At 38.0% G+C, this 17,547-nt stretch overlaps 1 protein-coding gene across 1 annotated transcript; it reads left to right on the top strand.

Moving 5' to 3' along the window:
- Window positions 1-6: 6 nt before the first annotated feature.
- On the top strand, window positions 7-17,095 carry LOC142355205 (uncharacterized). The gene is made up of 2 exons (XM_075407438.1): window positions 7-207; window positions 16,590-17,095. Exons 1-2 carry the CDS (start codon window positions 150-152, stop codon window positions 17,093-17,095), a joined length of 564 nt encoding a protein of 187 aa, XP_075263553.1. The 5' UTR covers window positions 7-149.
- The last annotated feature ends 452 nt before the right edge of the window (window positions 17,096-17,547 follow it).

Here is a 17,547-nt window from a genome sequence, read left to right as displayed (position 1 = left end):
CAATTTCGTCGCAAAACCATCCACAACAGCAAAATTTAGTAGATTTCTACCAATCAAACCAAAATTCACTCAATGAAAGCAGTACCTCTCCCCATCAGGGCAGTTACAGCGCAGTAAACAATTTGAACAATTCGATAAATAGCGGAATAATGTCTACAAGCCCTCAACAGTTAAGATTGTCACTCAGTGGGGACGGATCAAACATGGGTAAGCAAAAAATTAGAAAAATATTTTTTCCTGTCAATAAGTATCCCCAAATTTTTCCTCAATTATTTTTCCCCATGTTGTTCACATTTCTGCCTACATATTCTCAAGTAATTAAAATCATATCGTGACTTAAGCTTTAGTTCTTCGCTGACAGTCAAAAACTTTCAGCTATTTGTGATAACAATTTATATCACGCGTTTTATTTGCTATTTTTCGCCCTTCTTTTAGCAAATTCCCTGAGCTGTTGGAAATTGAACATTTCATTGCCCTATCCAAAAAGTGGAATTTTAATATAAAGAAGGCAAGGACGCTCGGTAAGGTGCGTTCGCACATAAAGTTCCGACCCCGTTCATCCACATTTTCGGCATAAATGTCTATCAAATGAGGAACAGATAGAAAACCCCAAAAATTCAAGTATTTTCCAAAAAAAAATATGTATGAACAAAGATCGCCTTAGACGCAAATAACTCATAACTTTACGTCCATTTAAAAAAACTTACTAACAAGCTCAAAATAGCGTCGGATAAAACTGCAACTAAACAAAATAACTTGTACTTCACTAGAAAACTTATGGGACCACTCTATGAAAAGGCTCGGTAACAATTAGTCAAAAAAGAAAAAAAAGGCAACGAAAAAAATTGGCATATATTTTTAAAAACAATTAATTACATAGGAAGGAAAAACATAAGATGGCAATTGAAAACGTCAAACATGTTTATGATCACAAACGACTCTATAATAGGGCATTAAGACTTATCATTAATCAATCTTTATGCGATTACAAAAAGAACAAGAATTAGAGACAAAATAATTTCAATTAAAACTTGCGAGAAAACGCTGTTGCAGCCGAAAGGCCAAATATATCCCCTCAAAATAAGTTCAAATGAGCCTTCCTCCAACGCTAAAAGTGTGGAATAGGCCTTCTCTTTATTTAGAATAGGCAACAATTAGACCAAAAAAAAATTTCTTAACACTTGTTTTTTTCGAAAACGATTATTTTTAAAGTCATGAAAGTCGATAGCCACAAATGAAATAATTAAATAAGTTCGTCTATTCGTCCAGAAGAAGCGCTTGCGACCTGTAATTATTAAGAGTTTGTCTTACGAATTCTTTAACAAAAACATTAGATTTTGTACACTTGCACCTTCCCTGTACAACAATAGTGTCATTTGTGGCATGTAATTAACCAGACAAAGTAACAAATAGACAAAAAAGAACAAAAATGCGGAATTAATTAGCGTTAAAAAGAGTTATTTTTAAATTTGGAAAGCAATTGTTTTCAAAGTCATGAAAGCCATCAGCTATCTTTTCAAATCAGAATAAAGGCTCATTTATTCCTTCATGAAATCCCTAAGAGACCTGTCATTATCCAAATAATTTCATACGGCTAAAAAGACACATTGAAAACGACAGTTAAAACTATTGTAAAAGAACTCAATTAAATTCTTCGAGAAAGGGGTCTCGAAGCCGTTGAAATTGTAATATATGCCTTTCAAGGCTTTTAAATGTTCAATTTTGTCCGTTTTTGAACGTCAATTATGTAGTATGTGAACTGTCAATTATGTGATAACTTGACAAAACGAGAAAACGTGAAAATTGGGCAAACTTCGAAAAATGTGAATTCTAGTAGTATCAAAGCCAGAAAACTGTTGCGGCTGCTCAAGAATCTCAGCGGAACCGATATATCACAGCCTGGTTCTCGAAGTTTACGCCGGCCTGGTTCTTCAATGGATTCGATTCACTAACAATCTCGCAGAAATTATTAGTCGCTCGGACGTATTTAAAGGACTGTAACTTTAATTTTGTTGATTGAAGTTAAGAAAATCCTAAGTGATAACCTGTGTTCATTCTCGTGCTGAAGTTTGTAATGCTTCAGCCAGTAGCTAGCATTGTTGCAAACTCCTCGTCAAGTAAGCTCAACTAACTTAGAACTCGCAAGATCATAAGATCTATCTGAGAGCCAACTGCTCTTGGTAACAAATTCTAATGGTTCTAAATACAATACGGTTTCACTAATCAAAAAATTGGGTTAAAGTAAATAATCAAATACTTATCAATTATAACATCATTGCTACTTGTCTCTTATTGGTTAATCAAGAAAATGATTTAGGTCATTGTTTACATTGTAAATGTCAAAATACTGCAATATTTACTTTTGTTGACATAAGCACGGATGGTTATTACGTGGCTCTAAATGCCTCGATTGTACGGTATTTCACCTTTAATGATCATCTAAAGTATCATAAAATAAACAATTTAGGAAGTTTACCAATAAATAACAAAATATCGAAAAATGTCAATTTTGCACCATATAAGTGCTAATAGCCACACTTGTGGGTCTGATGCAATAGCGTTCGTTGGGTCCATGAGTAGCTTAGAGGTAACCCTAACCGTCTGCCATAACCTCGGGTTACTCGGGTTTTGCCTTCAAAAAAAATCGGGGGGTGTACAGATTTGCGGTCCCAACTTGTAAAATTTTTCGGTTTTGACCATTTGTGAGTTTTGACAAATTCTAAGTTTTTTCAGTTTCAAAAGTTATTTCTTGGTGTCTGATGGCTTTTGTAGCTGCTTTGAAGTGGCGCCAACATCGCCGGCCCTGTTTTCGGTCTCGGAAACACCCTCGTGGAATACTGGCGCTAACTTCACGACTGGCCGGTTTAGCTCTCCATGTGCCAATTTGACTCTCGCTGATTTTACAACTCCGTCGTTGCCAGTGAAGATCTCAATGATTCGTCCCAATTTGTTTTCACAGCGTTTCACAGAGTCATCTACTAGCCAAACTAACTCGCCTTCTTTCAGGTTTCGCACAGGTTCTTTTGACCACTTCGATCTCTGGTTCCATTGTGGAAGATATTCACGAGTCCATCTTTTCCAGATCATGTCGGCATATGCTTGAGCCGTTTTGAATGATTTTCTCAGGTCATGGTAGCGTTCACTGGGTGGCATGAATGGTGCACTCGCGTTCTCTCGTCCTAGCATGAAATGATTTGTTGTGAGCGCTGTCAAATCTTCAGGGTCGTCGCTTACTGCTGTCAGGGGTCTTGCGTTGAGAGTCTGCTCTACAAGACACACTGTTGTGCTGAATACCTCATCGGTGAGGCTTCTGTTGTCCAAGATTGCAATCATGACCTTCTTGCAACTTTGAACCAGTCTTTCCCAGATTCCACCAAAGTGAGGAGCTCCGGGAGGATTGAATTTCCAAACAATCCTTTTCTGTGCTAAGTCACTCTCAATCTTATCTTTGTCCCACTCGTTCATGAATGCTTTCAGCTCATTGGCTGCTCCACCAGAATTCGTTCCGTTGTCACTGATGATGGTACTTGGGTAGCCACGTCTTGCAACGAATCTTGTCACTGCAGCTAGACATGACTCGGTGTCCAATGACTGTACGACTTCGATGTGTACTGCTCTCGTTGTCAGGCAAGTGAAGAGGCAGCACCATCTCTTCAGGGTACGTCGTAGGAACTTGATTTCGAAGGGTTCGAAGTAGTCGACTCCGGTATGAGTGAATGGGAACACATTCACATGTTCATCAAGTCGTTTTCGGGGTAGATCTGCCATCGGTGGGTGAATTGGATTGGCGTTCCTGTGTCTACATTTGATACATCTTGACTTGATTTTTCTTAATGCATTTCTCAGACCGATTAACCAGTATTCTTGTTGAAGCATGTTTCTTACGTATTCTGTGCCCTCATGTAGGTTTTCTCGATGTGCTTTCTCCAACAGAAGTTGTACAACTGGATGTTTTGCTGTTAACAGTATTGGATGTTTTGGATTGTAGTCAAGGTTTGAATGCTTCAGTCGGCCTTTCACTCTTATTGTTCCATCTTCCTCTATGAAGGGTGACAGTTTGGCAATGTTTGAAGTTTTGGAGATTTCTTTGCTGTTTGCTATAGACTTCGAAACATTCAGGGAAGCTTTCGTTTTGAACAAATCGAAACAGTATTTGCTCTGCTTGACGAATTTCGTCTGCTTTTTGGGTACCCTTCTGCTTTATCCTGAACTTCATGCAGTAGGCAATGAAATTTCTAATTCGGTTGAAGGAACTATATCGTCTCCAGTCAAACATTTGGTCTAGTTTAGTTTCTGTTGCTACAGTACTCGTAACTTGCACGGGTTCGAGTTCGATCTCTTGGCACCACGGCTTTGGCCACTTTTCTTCATCTGCCTGGAGCCATGCCTGTCCGTTTAAACATACGAACTCCCTGAGGCCTTCGACGGACATTCCTCGGGTTCCGATGTCGGCAGGGTTTTCGACACCTTTGACGTGTCTCCATTGATCAATCGATGAGTTTTCCAGTATTTCCGCTGCTCTGTTTGCAACGAATACTTGTTGTTTCTTGTGCGCTGCCTGAAGCCACTCTAGCACTGTTGATGAGTCGTTCCAATGATAGATTTTGTCAATTCTGACATCAAGTTCATTCAGTATCTGCTTTCTGAGACGACCTCCGTAGACTGCGGCTTGAAGTTCTAGTTTCGGTATCGTCATATGTCTGATGGGTGCCACACGGCATTTCCCTACCACATAGGTGAGTTTCAATGTTGCTATGTCTTGCAGATATGCCACGATGCACATCGCTTTCTCTGATGCATCTGTAAAGATGTGAAGTCTCGGGTTTGTACAACCGTTTTCAAAATAAAGTCGATTTATCGACATCGTCCTTATTTCTCTCAACTCAGAGCACCAATCACTGAACAGTTTTGAGTGTTCTGCTGACAACTCTTTGTCCTAAGCTTGTCCCATTGCTGCCCAAATGCTTTTGAGTAGGAATCGCATTCGTATGGTAAAGGATGAACATATCCCAATTGGGTCGAACACTGCTGAGACAAAGGATAGGTCAATTCTCTGAGTTACTTTTGCTTGAACTTCTTGCTCAGTTCCACGACAGACTATGAGACTATCTGTGTCCACATTCCAGTTGAGTCCTAGGATTGAAGATGATTGTGGTTCTGCTTCGAACGTTTTCACAACTTTCGTTGACCTGTCTGTCTTTGGAATCTGTGAATTGACTTCATCGTCACTTGTTATCCATTTCGTCAAATTGAATCCACCTTTGATTAGGATATCTCTGATTTTCTGGTAGATTTCGATTGCTTCTTGAGGGGTTCTGACTGACTTTAGGAAGTCGTCCATGTAAAAGTTTTGCTGAACCGTTCTGACAACACTTTCGTTGTTGACTGCATTATCTTTCGCCACTTGATGCAAAGCGTAATTTGCACAAGTCGGCAAGCTTTTCGCCCCAAAAACGTGTCGTGTATACTCGTAGACTTCTATTCTCTGCTCTGGATCTTCTCTCCATAAGAATCGTAAACATCGGCTGTTATCGTTTGGGATAGCTACTTGAAGAAACTTTGCTTCTATGTCGGCTGATAAAGCTATTTGGTGTTCTCGGAAGCGAAATATGATTCCGATCAAACTCTGCAGCAGGTCTGGTCCAGATAGAAGTTTGTCGTTCAGGGCTACACCTTGATACTTTGCTGCTGCGTTGCATACTCTTCTGACTTTTTCGGGTTTATGCAGATTTAAGACAGGATGATGTGGTAAATACCATTGCAGTTTGTCTTTGGTTTCATTCAGTTCAGCTTGATCTACTTTCCGAACGTATTCAGCGTTGACATCTGTGTCAATGGTTTCTTGGTACCGCTTCTTTAGTGTTTCGTCTTTCTGCAGGCGTCGTTCTAGGGACTTGAGCTGCCCCATTGCAGAGTAAATGTTGTTCGGTAACTTCACTTCGTCCTCTCGCCACAGAAGTCCAACTTCGTATCTTTCACCATTAAATCGTGTTGTTTGCTTCAACTTCTTGATTGCTCGTTGCTCTTCCTTTGAATGTCCGGTGACATCGCAGTTTGAAGCGTAGGACTCGATATCCCACCACTTACTCAACTGGTTTGCTAGTTTATCATCTGCAATTGATGTTGCTGTTGTGGCAAGAGTTGCTACCTGCTTCGCTGATAGGGGTCCACTTAAGGCCCAGCCAATCTTAGATTTCACGGCCCATGATGCAGCTTTGTCTTCTGACTTCAAAAGGGTGATGAATGTCGTAACAATCTTGTCCAAGAATCACTTGAACATCGTTTAGATTGTAGCTCTGATCTGGCAAATTCCTCAAATGTGAGTGGCGGTCTTTCAACTTTTGCAGCTCTACAATCTGGTCACCCAACATCAGTTTCTCGTGCACATAGAATTGCACTGTTGTCAATGGTTGAGACTTCTCATGCGCTGAAACAGCTATCGGCACTATTTCGGTCTTGACATCTTGTGAGCCATGGATCCCTGCTACTGATAGTGATGCTTTTCGGCCTTAGAGTTGGAGTTTTGACACCACTGATTTGTCCACAAATGAGATTGAGGATCCCGAATCACACATTGCTAGTACATTTAGGCTTAAGTCTCTGTTTGTCAGCTTGATTCGTACCACTGGGAGTCCTCCTTGTGTGTTGTTAGTTGCTACTGCTGTTGTAGCATCTGAGACATTCTTTGTGGTTTCCTTCTTCAGTAGGTCGTTGTGCAAAAGCATGGTGGGTACACTGCACAGCTGGGTACACTGCAGGTCATGCTTCTGCAGTCCTTCGACATGTGACCTGGTTTCAAACAATTGAAACGCAGTCGAAACTTCTGGACATGCTCTCGTCGTTCATTTACTTTCAGTGATTTAAACTTTTCACACGTCCAAATAGGATGTTGCCCGTCTTTGGAGGGACATTCAAAATTCTTGTGTTTGCTCGACTTTTCAGTGTTTGAAGCAAAGGTACTCGTCTTCGGTTTATCACGGCTTTGAATTTTGTTTCTGTCAACCGACGAGCTTGTCTGTGCTAACAAGTTCTCATGAATTACAGCTTTAGAGGCAAGCCACTCTTTGAAAACAATCAGGTTGCTTCTCTTTAGTCGACGATCTTGCATATACTGCAACCACTGTTCCCTTAGTTGAGGAGAAAGTTTTCTCGTTGTTGAACTTAGCCCTGCTTCTGCTTCTAGGTCTGACGTGTATCCAAGTTGAGTCAAGGTGTTCACTACATTTGTATCCACATTTGCAAATATAACGATGCTCGTAGAATCGTCGTGTCGAATTGGAGGGTGAGTATGTATTTTCTTTAATTGAGCGTTGACTATGACATCTGATCTGCTATACTTCTCACAGAGTATATCCCAAGCTTGATAGTATGATTGCGAGCTGAATCCCATTCCCGATATTGCTGCTTTTGCTTGACCCGTGAGACTGGTCTTGAGGTATTGCATCTTTTCTGTATCGTTGATTGGTTTTTGATGAACAACAACATCAAAAAGACCTGACCACTCTGGCCACTCCAGGTGGTCTCCTGAAAATTCAGTCAGTTTTAATTTTGGCAAGCCACTAGCACCACTGCTTGGTACTGGTTGGTAGATGACTTGGGGAGTGGTGTGATTCATTGTGCTCCTGTTTCTGCTCTCGGCAGACCTGTTTCGAAGGTTGTTAATGGGACTCTGACTCCTGTTTCTGTCTTGAACTGCTGACGTTACCGGCTGCTGAAACGTCGTCCTTGTCAACGGCGGTGCTGGTGGGTCCGTTACTCTAATTGGTTTACGGATTTCTGGTTTCTTGAGAATGCTGGGTTCAGCCAGTTGCGTTGAGAAAAGTCTTTCACCTGGTTGGAACAGCGGGGTGGTTTTCGGGTAAGTGCTGAAACGTTTGTCAGCTCTGTCCTTGGTGACATTCGTTGGAGGGTCGATAACAACATTTGGAGATAGTGTCCGTTGCGGGACAGACTGTTGAGCCACTGATTCTGCCCACCCGGCTGTTCTTTTGTGATTTCGTTTTGATCCAACACTTTCTAGCTCATCTGCCACTGATCCAGATGCTCTTGAGCTTCCTTTGGTCAGCTCAAGTTTCATACGTCTTTCTTCTTCTTCCTCCTCTGCTTTCTTTCTTTCGTTTTCATGTGCTCGCTCATGCTGTCGAAGATGCAGTTCATCTTCTTGTTGTTGCATCTTTAGACGTAACTCTTGTTCTTGTTGTTGTTGTTGTAACTCTTGTTCTCGTTGTTGTTGTTGTAACTCTTGTTCTCGCCGCTGTTGTTGTTGTTGTTGCTGTTGTAAACGTAACTCTTCTTGTTGGCGACAAAGTTGTATTTCTTCACGCTCCTGCTCTAACTCCAACTGTCGCTCTCGCTGTCGTTGCTCTGTTTTTTCTTTGCTTTTAGGTTTTCGAGCTCCATTTCTTCGATCTGTCGCCTCTTTGATGATCTCGAGTTGGCAATACTGGGTTGTTTTCTCCTTCCATGTGTCGCAGAATGCTTGAAAGAGACCTCCGCGTTCTCCTCAGAGTTTTCTATTGCTCCATTACCTGTATCGATTACAGTTTCATCGTTTGGGTCGTTGTCACCAGTCAATGTAGTTCACACTAACGATGTTTGGTTTCCACAATCCTTGCTGAGCCTGTACTGTTTGATCAGGTCCTGATAGTGACTCCTAGCTTTACTGAAATTCGCAAACCCATGGGGACAACTTTCTGTCTTCAATATTCGAATAGTTTCTGTGCAAATTTCATCTTGCTTTTCTAATAACCGTTCCGCCTGATCGCACAGTATCTGTTTTTCGGAGTCGCTTAAATTTTCTGATTTCAATTTCTTTTCGAAATCCACCAATTCGTTCTCGATTGGAACAGAATCTTCCAATATATTGTACCATCGCAATGTGTCTTTCCGGTAGTCGACGACTACTGCGCGACAATCTTCAATATCTTGGAGATCTGGTTTTTTGTCAACTACCCATCCCAAAACTTTACTCTTTTCTTCTAACATACGCTTGGTGTCATTGTCAAAGCTTTCAAAATACTTTGGTTTTAATAGTAACCTTTGCTGTTGTCGGTTGTCTTCCAAGTCGAAGAAACATTGATAAGCACCTTCGGCCGTCCTTGTTTTGTTTTGGGTCAGGTAGCCTTCTAGCTCGTTGAGGTGTCTGGAGAAGGACTTCAGTAGGTCAGCTTGCTCTTTCTCTAACGTCTTGAGTTGACCACTCGCCTTCCAATCAGCTGTCTTCCAGTGTCTGTTTGGACTTTTGCTTGCCATCATTGCTGGTTGTGTTTTGGTCCACCAGGTTGAATCGAAGATTTGTTGCTGTTCGTGACACTGCTGTTGTTGTTGTCCGGGTCGGCGGACCAAATGTTCCGGCTGCTCAAGAATCTCAGCGGAACCGATATATCACAGCCTGGTTCTCGAGTTTTACGCCGGCCTGGTTCTTCATTGGGTTTGATCGACTAACAATCTCGCAGAAATAATTAGTCGCTCGGACGTATTTAAAGGACTGTAACTTTAATTTTGTGATTGAAGTTAAGACAATCCTAAGTGATAATCTATGTTCAATCTCGTGCTGAAGTTTTTAAGGCTTCAGCCAGTAGCCAGTATTGTTGCAAAGTCCTCGTCAAGTAAGCTCAACTAACTTAGAACTCGCAAGATTTTAAGATCTAGCAAAACAAAAAAGACTAAAGTTGTTAAGAATCATATTTTAGTCTATCTGAGAGCCAACTGCCCTTGTTAACAGTTTCTTTTCAGTAAACGATCAAATATTTATCAATTATAACATCCTTGCTACTTGTCTCTGATTGGTTAATCAAGAAAATGATTTAGGTCATTGTTTACATAGTAAATGTCAAATTACTGCAGTATTTACTTTTGTTGACATAAGCACGGATGGTTTTTGCGTGGCTCTAAATGCCTCGAATGTACGGTATTTCGCCTTTAGTGATCATCTAAAGTATCATAAAATAAACAAATTAAGAAGTTTACCAATAAATAACAAAATATCGAAAAATGCCAATTTTGCACTATATAAGTGCTAATAGCCACACTTGTGGGTCTGATGCAAAAGCGTTCGTTGGGTCCATGAGTAGCTTAGAGGTAACCCTAACTGTCTGCGATAACCTCGGATTGCTCGGGTTTTTGCCTTCCCAAAATTGGGGGGTGTACAGATTTTCGGTCCCAACTTGTAAAACTTTTCAGTTTTGACCATTTTTGAGTTTTGAAAAATTCTGAGTTTTTTCAGTTTCAAAAGCTATTTCTTGCTCTCTGATGGCTTTTGTAGCTGCTTTGAAGTGGCGCCAACAAAAACCATAATTTAACGCTCAAAACCGCAAAAAGTTTAAAATGCAGTAGAAAAAACCGGACCAAGAAGCTTTCTTTCTTTGCTGACACTAAGCTACAAATTGACCAAATTAAAAGAAAAATATTCGCGGAGTTCAATAAGCCATTGTTTATTGAAACAGCAAACAATTTAAAAAGTCAAAACGACCATATTCTGCCAAGTAAGGAAAGTGTATATTTTAATTTAAATTGTTTAGGAAGCCTTTTCGATCTTTCAACAGTGAGTTTTGATGTGAATTCCTCTATTCTTTAATTAACATAAAAAAACTCGATTTTTTTTTAAAAAGACCGACTGATTACAATCTGAAATATTTTTTGGACTGTAACAGTCCAAGATTGGACGAAGACCACCTCCTCTATTTCTGTTCGTCCTTTTAGAACACTGAATTGTTTTGAATGCTTTAGATCTAGATAATTTGTTAGTTAGAAGATCAAAAATAAATGCTGCTTTTTCGATAATCATGGAGTATAGTTAGCAAAAAACGGCAAAATTTTGATTATAGACTTCTCTCAATGGAAGTGAAAGTAAAACTAGCTCCCTTTGTAGTTTAAAAAGATTGTGTTTTTTTTGGGGTGTGTATTTTCGGCAAATTTAATCAAATTAGACTAAAAAGCTTATTTCCGGCAATTTTTTCTGAAAAAGGCTGAATTTTGAATCAACAGTACTAATGTTAACAATTTTTTATAATTTTTAGCAAAATTGACGAAATTTTACGGCAAAATTGCGAAAAATGTGAATAAAAACAGCGGAAATCCGTCTATTATTCACAAAACTTCAATTCTGATTAACTCCGTGTAAAATACGAAATTCAAAAAATTCTGGCAGAATCTTGCAAGATAAATTTTGCTGGACAAGGGAGCAATAAATGACAAAAATAAATGCCAAATTTTGGACCGAGTTGAGCAGAGAAGAACCTAACCGGAACGAACTTACAAGAATCTCACAAAATAACCATCTGTTTAGCAAGGATTTGAGCTTAGCTATTTACATTGCGAATTCATTTTCTCTCTGAGATAAAATATTGTCTCTCACTATTCTCTTGCTTACACGTTTATCAAAAATTGCTCATGCATTTTTTTGCAAACATGCAGATTTTTGCCTACCCAGTTTTACCTAAGGCCGTTAAACATGCCATTATAAGCAAATGTTTAGCGACTTTAATACATGGCTTAGCCAGTGAAAGGTCACAGAAATTAATAGCAGCTAACAACCATAGCTATAAAAAATTCGGATTCACTTTTCGAGAATCAAAGACAAAAATTTTGACCGGAAGAGTGTTGCTGACAAACTTTTGTTTGATGTTTTCACATTCTTAACTCTTAAATCAAGTTGTTGATTCGGCTCTCGATATTTACATCTATGATACAAAACTTTTCAACCTATTGTTGTTTTTTGTGAAGCAATACAGAGGTAGCGTTATTACAGAGCTGCTCACGAGTTTTAGTCAACATTTTTTCGTTCGGAAAGAAATTTTTTGTTTAGGAAATAATTTTTTTAAAAGATTCATTTATCTCATATTTTCAGGCTCTTAAACTCCACTCCTTGAGAAAAGAGGGAAATTTTTAAAAACACGACAAAAAAATTATAGTAAAGGGATTCATTAGCTGTTATCATATCCGTCACTTCACTATCAGAGGTCAAAATTTAGCAGCAAAAATCTACCAGATAAGTGCAAAAAAAATTTAAAAAGTTGAATCAAATTTGTTTTAAGCAAACAATCTGTTTACATTTGACAGATTATTCTTTAAGAGTTGTCAGCGCCTCCAATTAACAAACAGAAAAAGGGCCCCTTCAACCTGAAATAAATTTATAGGAGCTTAGAGGAAAGTATTATAACACAAATATGTGCATTTTAATGTAAAAAACTATGTTAAATCATCTTTAAAGGTCAGGAACTAAAACTGTTGTAGGTGAAATGCTGTCTATTGTTTTATGTTGTGCATGAAATAATGCTTTCCGGGACTCTCTTCAAAATTATGCTCTCCTGGACTCTCAACAGCATTAGCAGGGCAAGTTTTAGACCAGTCTCGGACTGTTACAATCTAAAAAGAAATCCCATTGTAATCAGTGGGTATTTTTTTAATTGATATTTTGTGATAGGTCCAACTGCCTTCCTAAGCAGCCCCAAATTGGTTAATCTTGTATTGTACTTGAAAGTTCATGGTCGTTTTGAGTTTTAAAAAACTTGATTTTAAAATAAATAATGGCTTATTGAAGTTTGCCTCTATTTTTTTTCTTATTTTTTTCAGTTTGTAGCTTAGTTTCAGCAACGAAAGAATGTTTCTTTTTCTACTGATTTTAAATCTAATCTCTATTGCTGTTTTACACATTAAGTTCTGGTTTTTTTGGCTTTGATACTACTAGTCTTCACATTTCTTTTTATTTTTAGATATTTGCCCAATTTTCACATTTGTCACATTATCATTTTATTGACAGTTCACATATCACATCTTTGGCGTTTACAATAGGAAACCATAAAACATAACAAAATCCTGAAAGACATAGATTATGGTTTTAGCGGCTTCGACATTATTTTCTTGAAGACGTTAAATGAATTTTTTTAAAATTATGTCTTTACCTGTCGCTTTTACTTGGTCGTTTTAGACGTGTGAAATTTTCTGTATTTTGACAGGTTTCACTGATTTTTCATGGAAGAATAAATGAGCCGATATTCTGATATAAGTAGATAGTTGATGGCTTTCATGATTTGAAAACAATTGTATTCCAAATTAATTAAAAAACTCTTTTTTAATTCCGCTTTCTTTCCTTTAATAATGGCCACACAGCGATAGCTAGGGCTATTATTGGCCTTCTCTTTGTTTTTTATATCTGGTCTTTGCGATTTTTGTTACAACCATATGACGACACAACCACTTCGAATCTGCTTTTTGTTCATTCGTTCATGCAATTTCAACTGAAGTGCTTGTATGACGTCATTTTTGCTCTTAGTTGAGCGAGTTTTTTTTGTTAATTTGCGTGATTAAATTTTTGATCACTCTTGACTTACCTCACTCTCTAATATGACTTCCTCATTTTGAAACTGACTTTTTTTACTTAAACCCAAAGATGTAAGGTCAAATGCGTGTTTGTCACTCTAAATGAAGGTTATTAGAGAGCAGCTAATAGAAGCGGCAAGAACTTATACAGATTTTTAACCAAAATATAACATAACGAATTTTTTTGGTCTGTTCCTTTTTGCTGTTTTTTGAGACTGCAGATCTACGAAGTTATTGCGGCTATTTTCTGGCAATCTGCCAGCTATGTTCATCTATTTGTTGCTTAATGTCTTTAATTACAAGTCAAATATGACATTATCAATGTCAAAAGAAGATTTCAAAAGGGATTGATCTCACGAAATCAATTGTTTTTAAGGAATTCGTTATGACTTTACTGGCTTCGACACGGGTTTTTCAAAAAGAAAAAGTAAATAAGTTTTTGATTTTTGTCATATTTGACGTTCTTTCTGTAGACGTAGGACATATTTTGTATAACTGCAGGTCTCAGGGGCTTCCTTTGGACGATTAAACAAATCTGTTTAATTACTTCATTTTGTATTCAATTTTTTTTGGTGACTTTGGAAATATTTTTGTTTCAAAAAAAACAAAAGTAATACTTAAGTTAGCCCTTTTTTCTCTTTTTGTCTACTTGTTAACTAATCTCATTAGTGAGAGATCACATACTAAATTATCTGTGTTCGAAGAAGGCGCAAAGAAACATATTTTGGGGGCCAAAATATGGCTTTACGGCATCGACAGCGATTTGTGGCAAGTTTTAGTTGAGTTTCTTTTTGTTGTCTTTTTGTTGTTCTTTTCAACCGCATGAAAAATTAAATAAGAAGAGGTCTTAATCTTAATGCCTTTACATAAAAGCATTCGTAATTGTAAACCTATGGGATATTTTAGTTGATTTCTAATGGTTTTCATTACTTTGATATTAATTGTTTTAAAAAAAAAATAAGCGAATTTTTAGACTTTACTGTTTCTGCTCTTTTTTTGTCTAATTCTTAACAAGCCTTACCAGGGACTGGTCCCATATCTTTTCTGGTGAATTACAAAATATTTTGTTTAGTTTCAGTTTTATCTGACGCTATGTTGACTTTGTTACTATGTTTTGTTTTTTAAAACGGACAAGAAGTTTTTCATGTAATGATTAATGTTTGTTGTTGTTGTTTGATTTTACTGTTCGTTTTAACTCGCTTTCTTAGTATTGGAATATCTCATCAATCTAGTGCATAAGTTTTTGCTCTACTGAGTTATTTGCTTTGGAGGCTATCTTACAATATTTTTTTGAAAAATACTTGATTTTTTGAGTTTTTATATCTGTTCCTTATTTGGTAGACAATTATTCCAAAAATGTGGATGAGCGGGGTCGGAACTTTATGTGCAATCGCACATTACCGAGCCTCCTTGTTCCAAGTTTACTCTCAGTTAGTGTGTACACTCCCAGACGTTAAGTACATGGTACGGACCATACATTTTATCGCGCTATTTCGAAACCTAAGCACAGTATATGGAATCATGAGATCACATAATGGCATCACAGTCCCAATACGTTAGAATGAATTATAACCTCGAAAACCCAAATCCTTATAACTCAAGTAAACAAAAACGCAATAATTTGTAAAATTTGTAGCATAATTTAATTAAATCTGACTCATTGTCTTGCTGAATTGGAAAATTTTCTAATTTTTTATTTCTTTTCTGTAAGCTAACCGAGGAATATTGCTCAGCTAATTTATCAGTATGTGTTGCAGTTAACAGAAACAACACTAAAAAATATCAAGCCGATGGCGAAAAAGCTTAATTTTTTATTAGGGCGACAAAATTTTGTGGCAACACTTTCTAATTAGGTATTCAGTCATGTTTTTATTAATTGAGTTTTTGAGGAATTATAGAAAACCAAAACAGAATGTTAAACAGTTTTCCTTCTTTGTTTGACGTCTCAACCAACATCATTGAAAGTACCGTAAATTAAACCAGAAGAATGTCCAACATTTCGGGTGTCAGCAGCAAAATTTTTTATCTTTCTTCTTATTTCGCTCCTTTTTACTAAGGTCATAATAGAATACAAACTACAGTACAATTGGGCATAAAAAGCTTGCAGTTATAATTTTGTTATTTACGGCCTTGACCAAAAACGACGAAAACCTCTATGCTTTTATCGGTGATCTCGTTTTTTTTGTTGGTTTTATCGGGATTTTTTAGATGACATTAGATATTATCAACTTTTTTAAGTGCATACTAATTTGCTGTTTTAGAAAATAAATTAAAATTGTGAGAGGTAATTGGTACTGTGCACGGAAAATTACTTTACTACAAAAAACCTAATAAAAGATTGATTGATAAAAACGCGCTCAATATAACTAAACTACCCCCCGTCTCCTCAACTGCTCTGCCCAAATAGAAAGTTATTTCGTATTTTTAATTTTTTCCAACTCTGTTATGAAGCTATTATTGGGTGCACATATTTTGAAACTCCCAAAGCGCGCGTTCAGTAACAACATCTAAAGATTTGCTATAAAATTACACGCATTAGGTTACGAGGGCGTGGGGTGTTAATTACGGAACGAATCCGATCATTTGTCGGCTAACTGACCATCAATTTTTCTATCTTTTAAAATGCAGAATAATAGAATTTGACGTGGCGATATTTTGGGGGAAATAGGGTGGGGAGGAAAATGGGGAGAGAGGGGTCGTAATGAACAAGGTACCTCTCAACTCAAGTGTGACCATAGTTAACTTGAAAAACAGTTTTTCCCTCATACAAGCTTCCATTCTATTTCGTCCACTTCTTTTCCCATTGTTCCCTTTGCCCCCTTTAGTCATTCATTCACTCTGTTTCTCTCTTCTTTTTCTGATTTCCTGTTCATATTGTACTTATGCCCATTTTGAGTTAATTTTGCATTTTTTAAACATTTTTCCTCCCTTTTTAACTCGCTGCTGTCAATCTATGGCTTGCTTTTGTTTGACATACAAAATTTTTTTGACATTTACAGTGCATTTATTAAGTCAATATGTCTGACCAATTTAAATTTTTATAAAACAGTAATCAACTGATCTGTGAAATTATTTTTGGTCCCTTTTCTTCAAAAATTGCCAATATATTCTTAGACAAAACACATTTTCAACAATTTTGTCTAATCTGGTCAAAAAGATTGATCACAGTTAAAATTAGCATTGATCCGCAATCATCGACAAAAATTGCGTTATGCTAATTGGGCGTCAAAAACATTAAAATCACAAGGTGAGCTCTGATTGGCTTTCAGAGCCCGAGGACTGCGGGGGAAATGACGTGACCACTCAGCCTGAACCCAATCGCTCCCCAAGGCCCGATCAGAGATCCCCATCCCCCGCACATCAAACGACCAACCCCACAACCCCCGACCAACCGAGCTCAAAATCCAACTCAGTCCTTAATGTGGCCTCATCTTTATTCACGCGTTCGCCCAGGTTGCCCCAGTTTAGAAACCTGCGCTCCGAAACGGTAGCCGTCGATTCGACCCTCCAGCAAAACCCGGGTTCCGAATCATCTGGCCAAATTCACCAGCAGACCAGTTTGGATTCGGCGTCTTTGCCCACGCCGACAATTTCAAATCGTGCTTCGTTTTCAAAGTCACCCAGCAATTCGAGATTGTCAAATACATCACTATCACCGCTGAATTCATTGCCCGAGGAGTGTTCACCCGACGGCCAGCCACAATCACCAGTCTCAGAGGGTAAAAACTTAAATATTTCACGCCCCACCCCCACCTCACCTCGTCTACAATTGTAGTTCCAGTGTAATCGCAGTGGAGCAACATCAGGCCAGAGTGGTCTGATCTCAACTGTCATTTTTCTTTTTTTCCCTAGATTTCAGACTGTTCTTTTCATGAGCAGCATTGCTCTTTTGGTGACTATGGTCACTTTTTTGCGTCTAAGAAAACTTCGCGTGGTACCATTATTGCAACCGCGATGGGTCAGCAAGCTATGATCAAACTGGACCTTTGCTAGAGTTTTAACACACAGTTTATGATCATATTTCAACTCTCAAATCAAAGATGAAGTTGGAATAAGATCCTCTATTGTTATTATTTTGATTATCTGTCAATAATATCATTAACTCTATTAATATATAGTATTTTTGTTCTGACCAACAAGATACTCGAAGAATTTTGCGTTCAGTGAATTTTTGCCAATCAGTAATTTTCTTCTAAAAAAATATGAGTCATATATTGAGAACGCCTG

This window comes from Convolutriloba macropyga, unplaced genomic scaffold (assembly GCF_964194025.1).
Source record: "Convolutriloba macropyga unplaced genomic scaffold, txConMacr16.3 SCAFFOLD_3853, whole genome shotgun sequence".
Lineage (NCBI taxonomy): Eukaryota > Metazoa > Xenacoelomorpha > Acoela > Convolutidae > Convolutriloba > Convolutriloba macropyga.
This window is presented reverse-complemented; position numbering and strand designations above follow the sequence as displayed.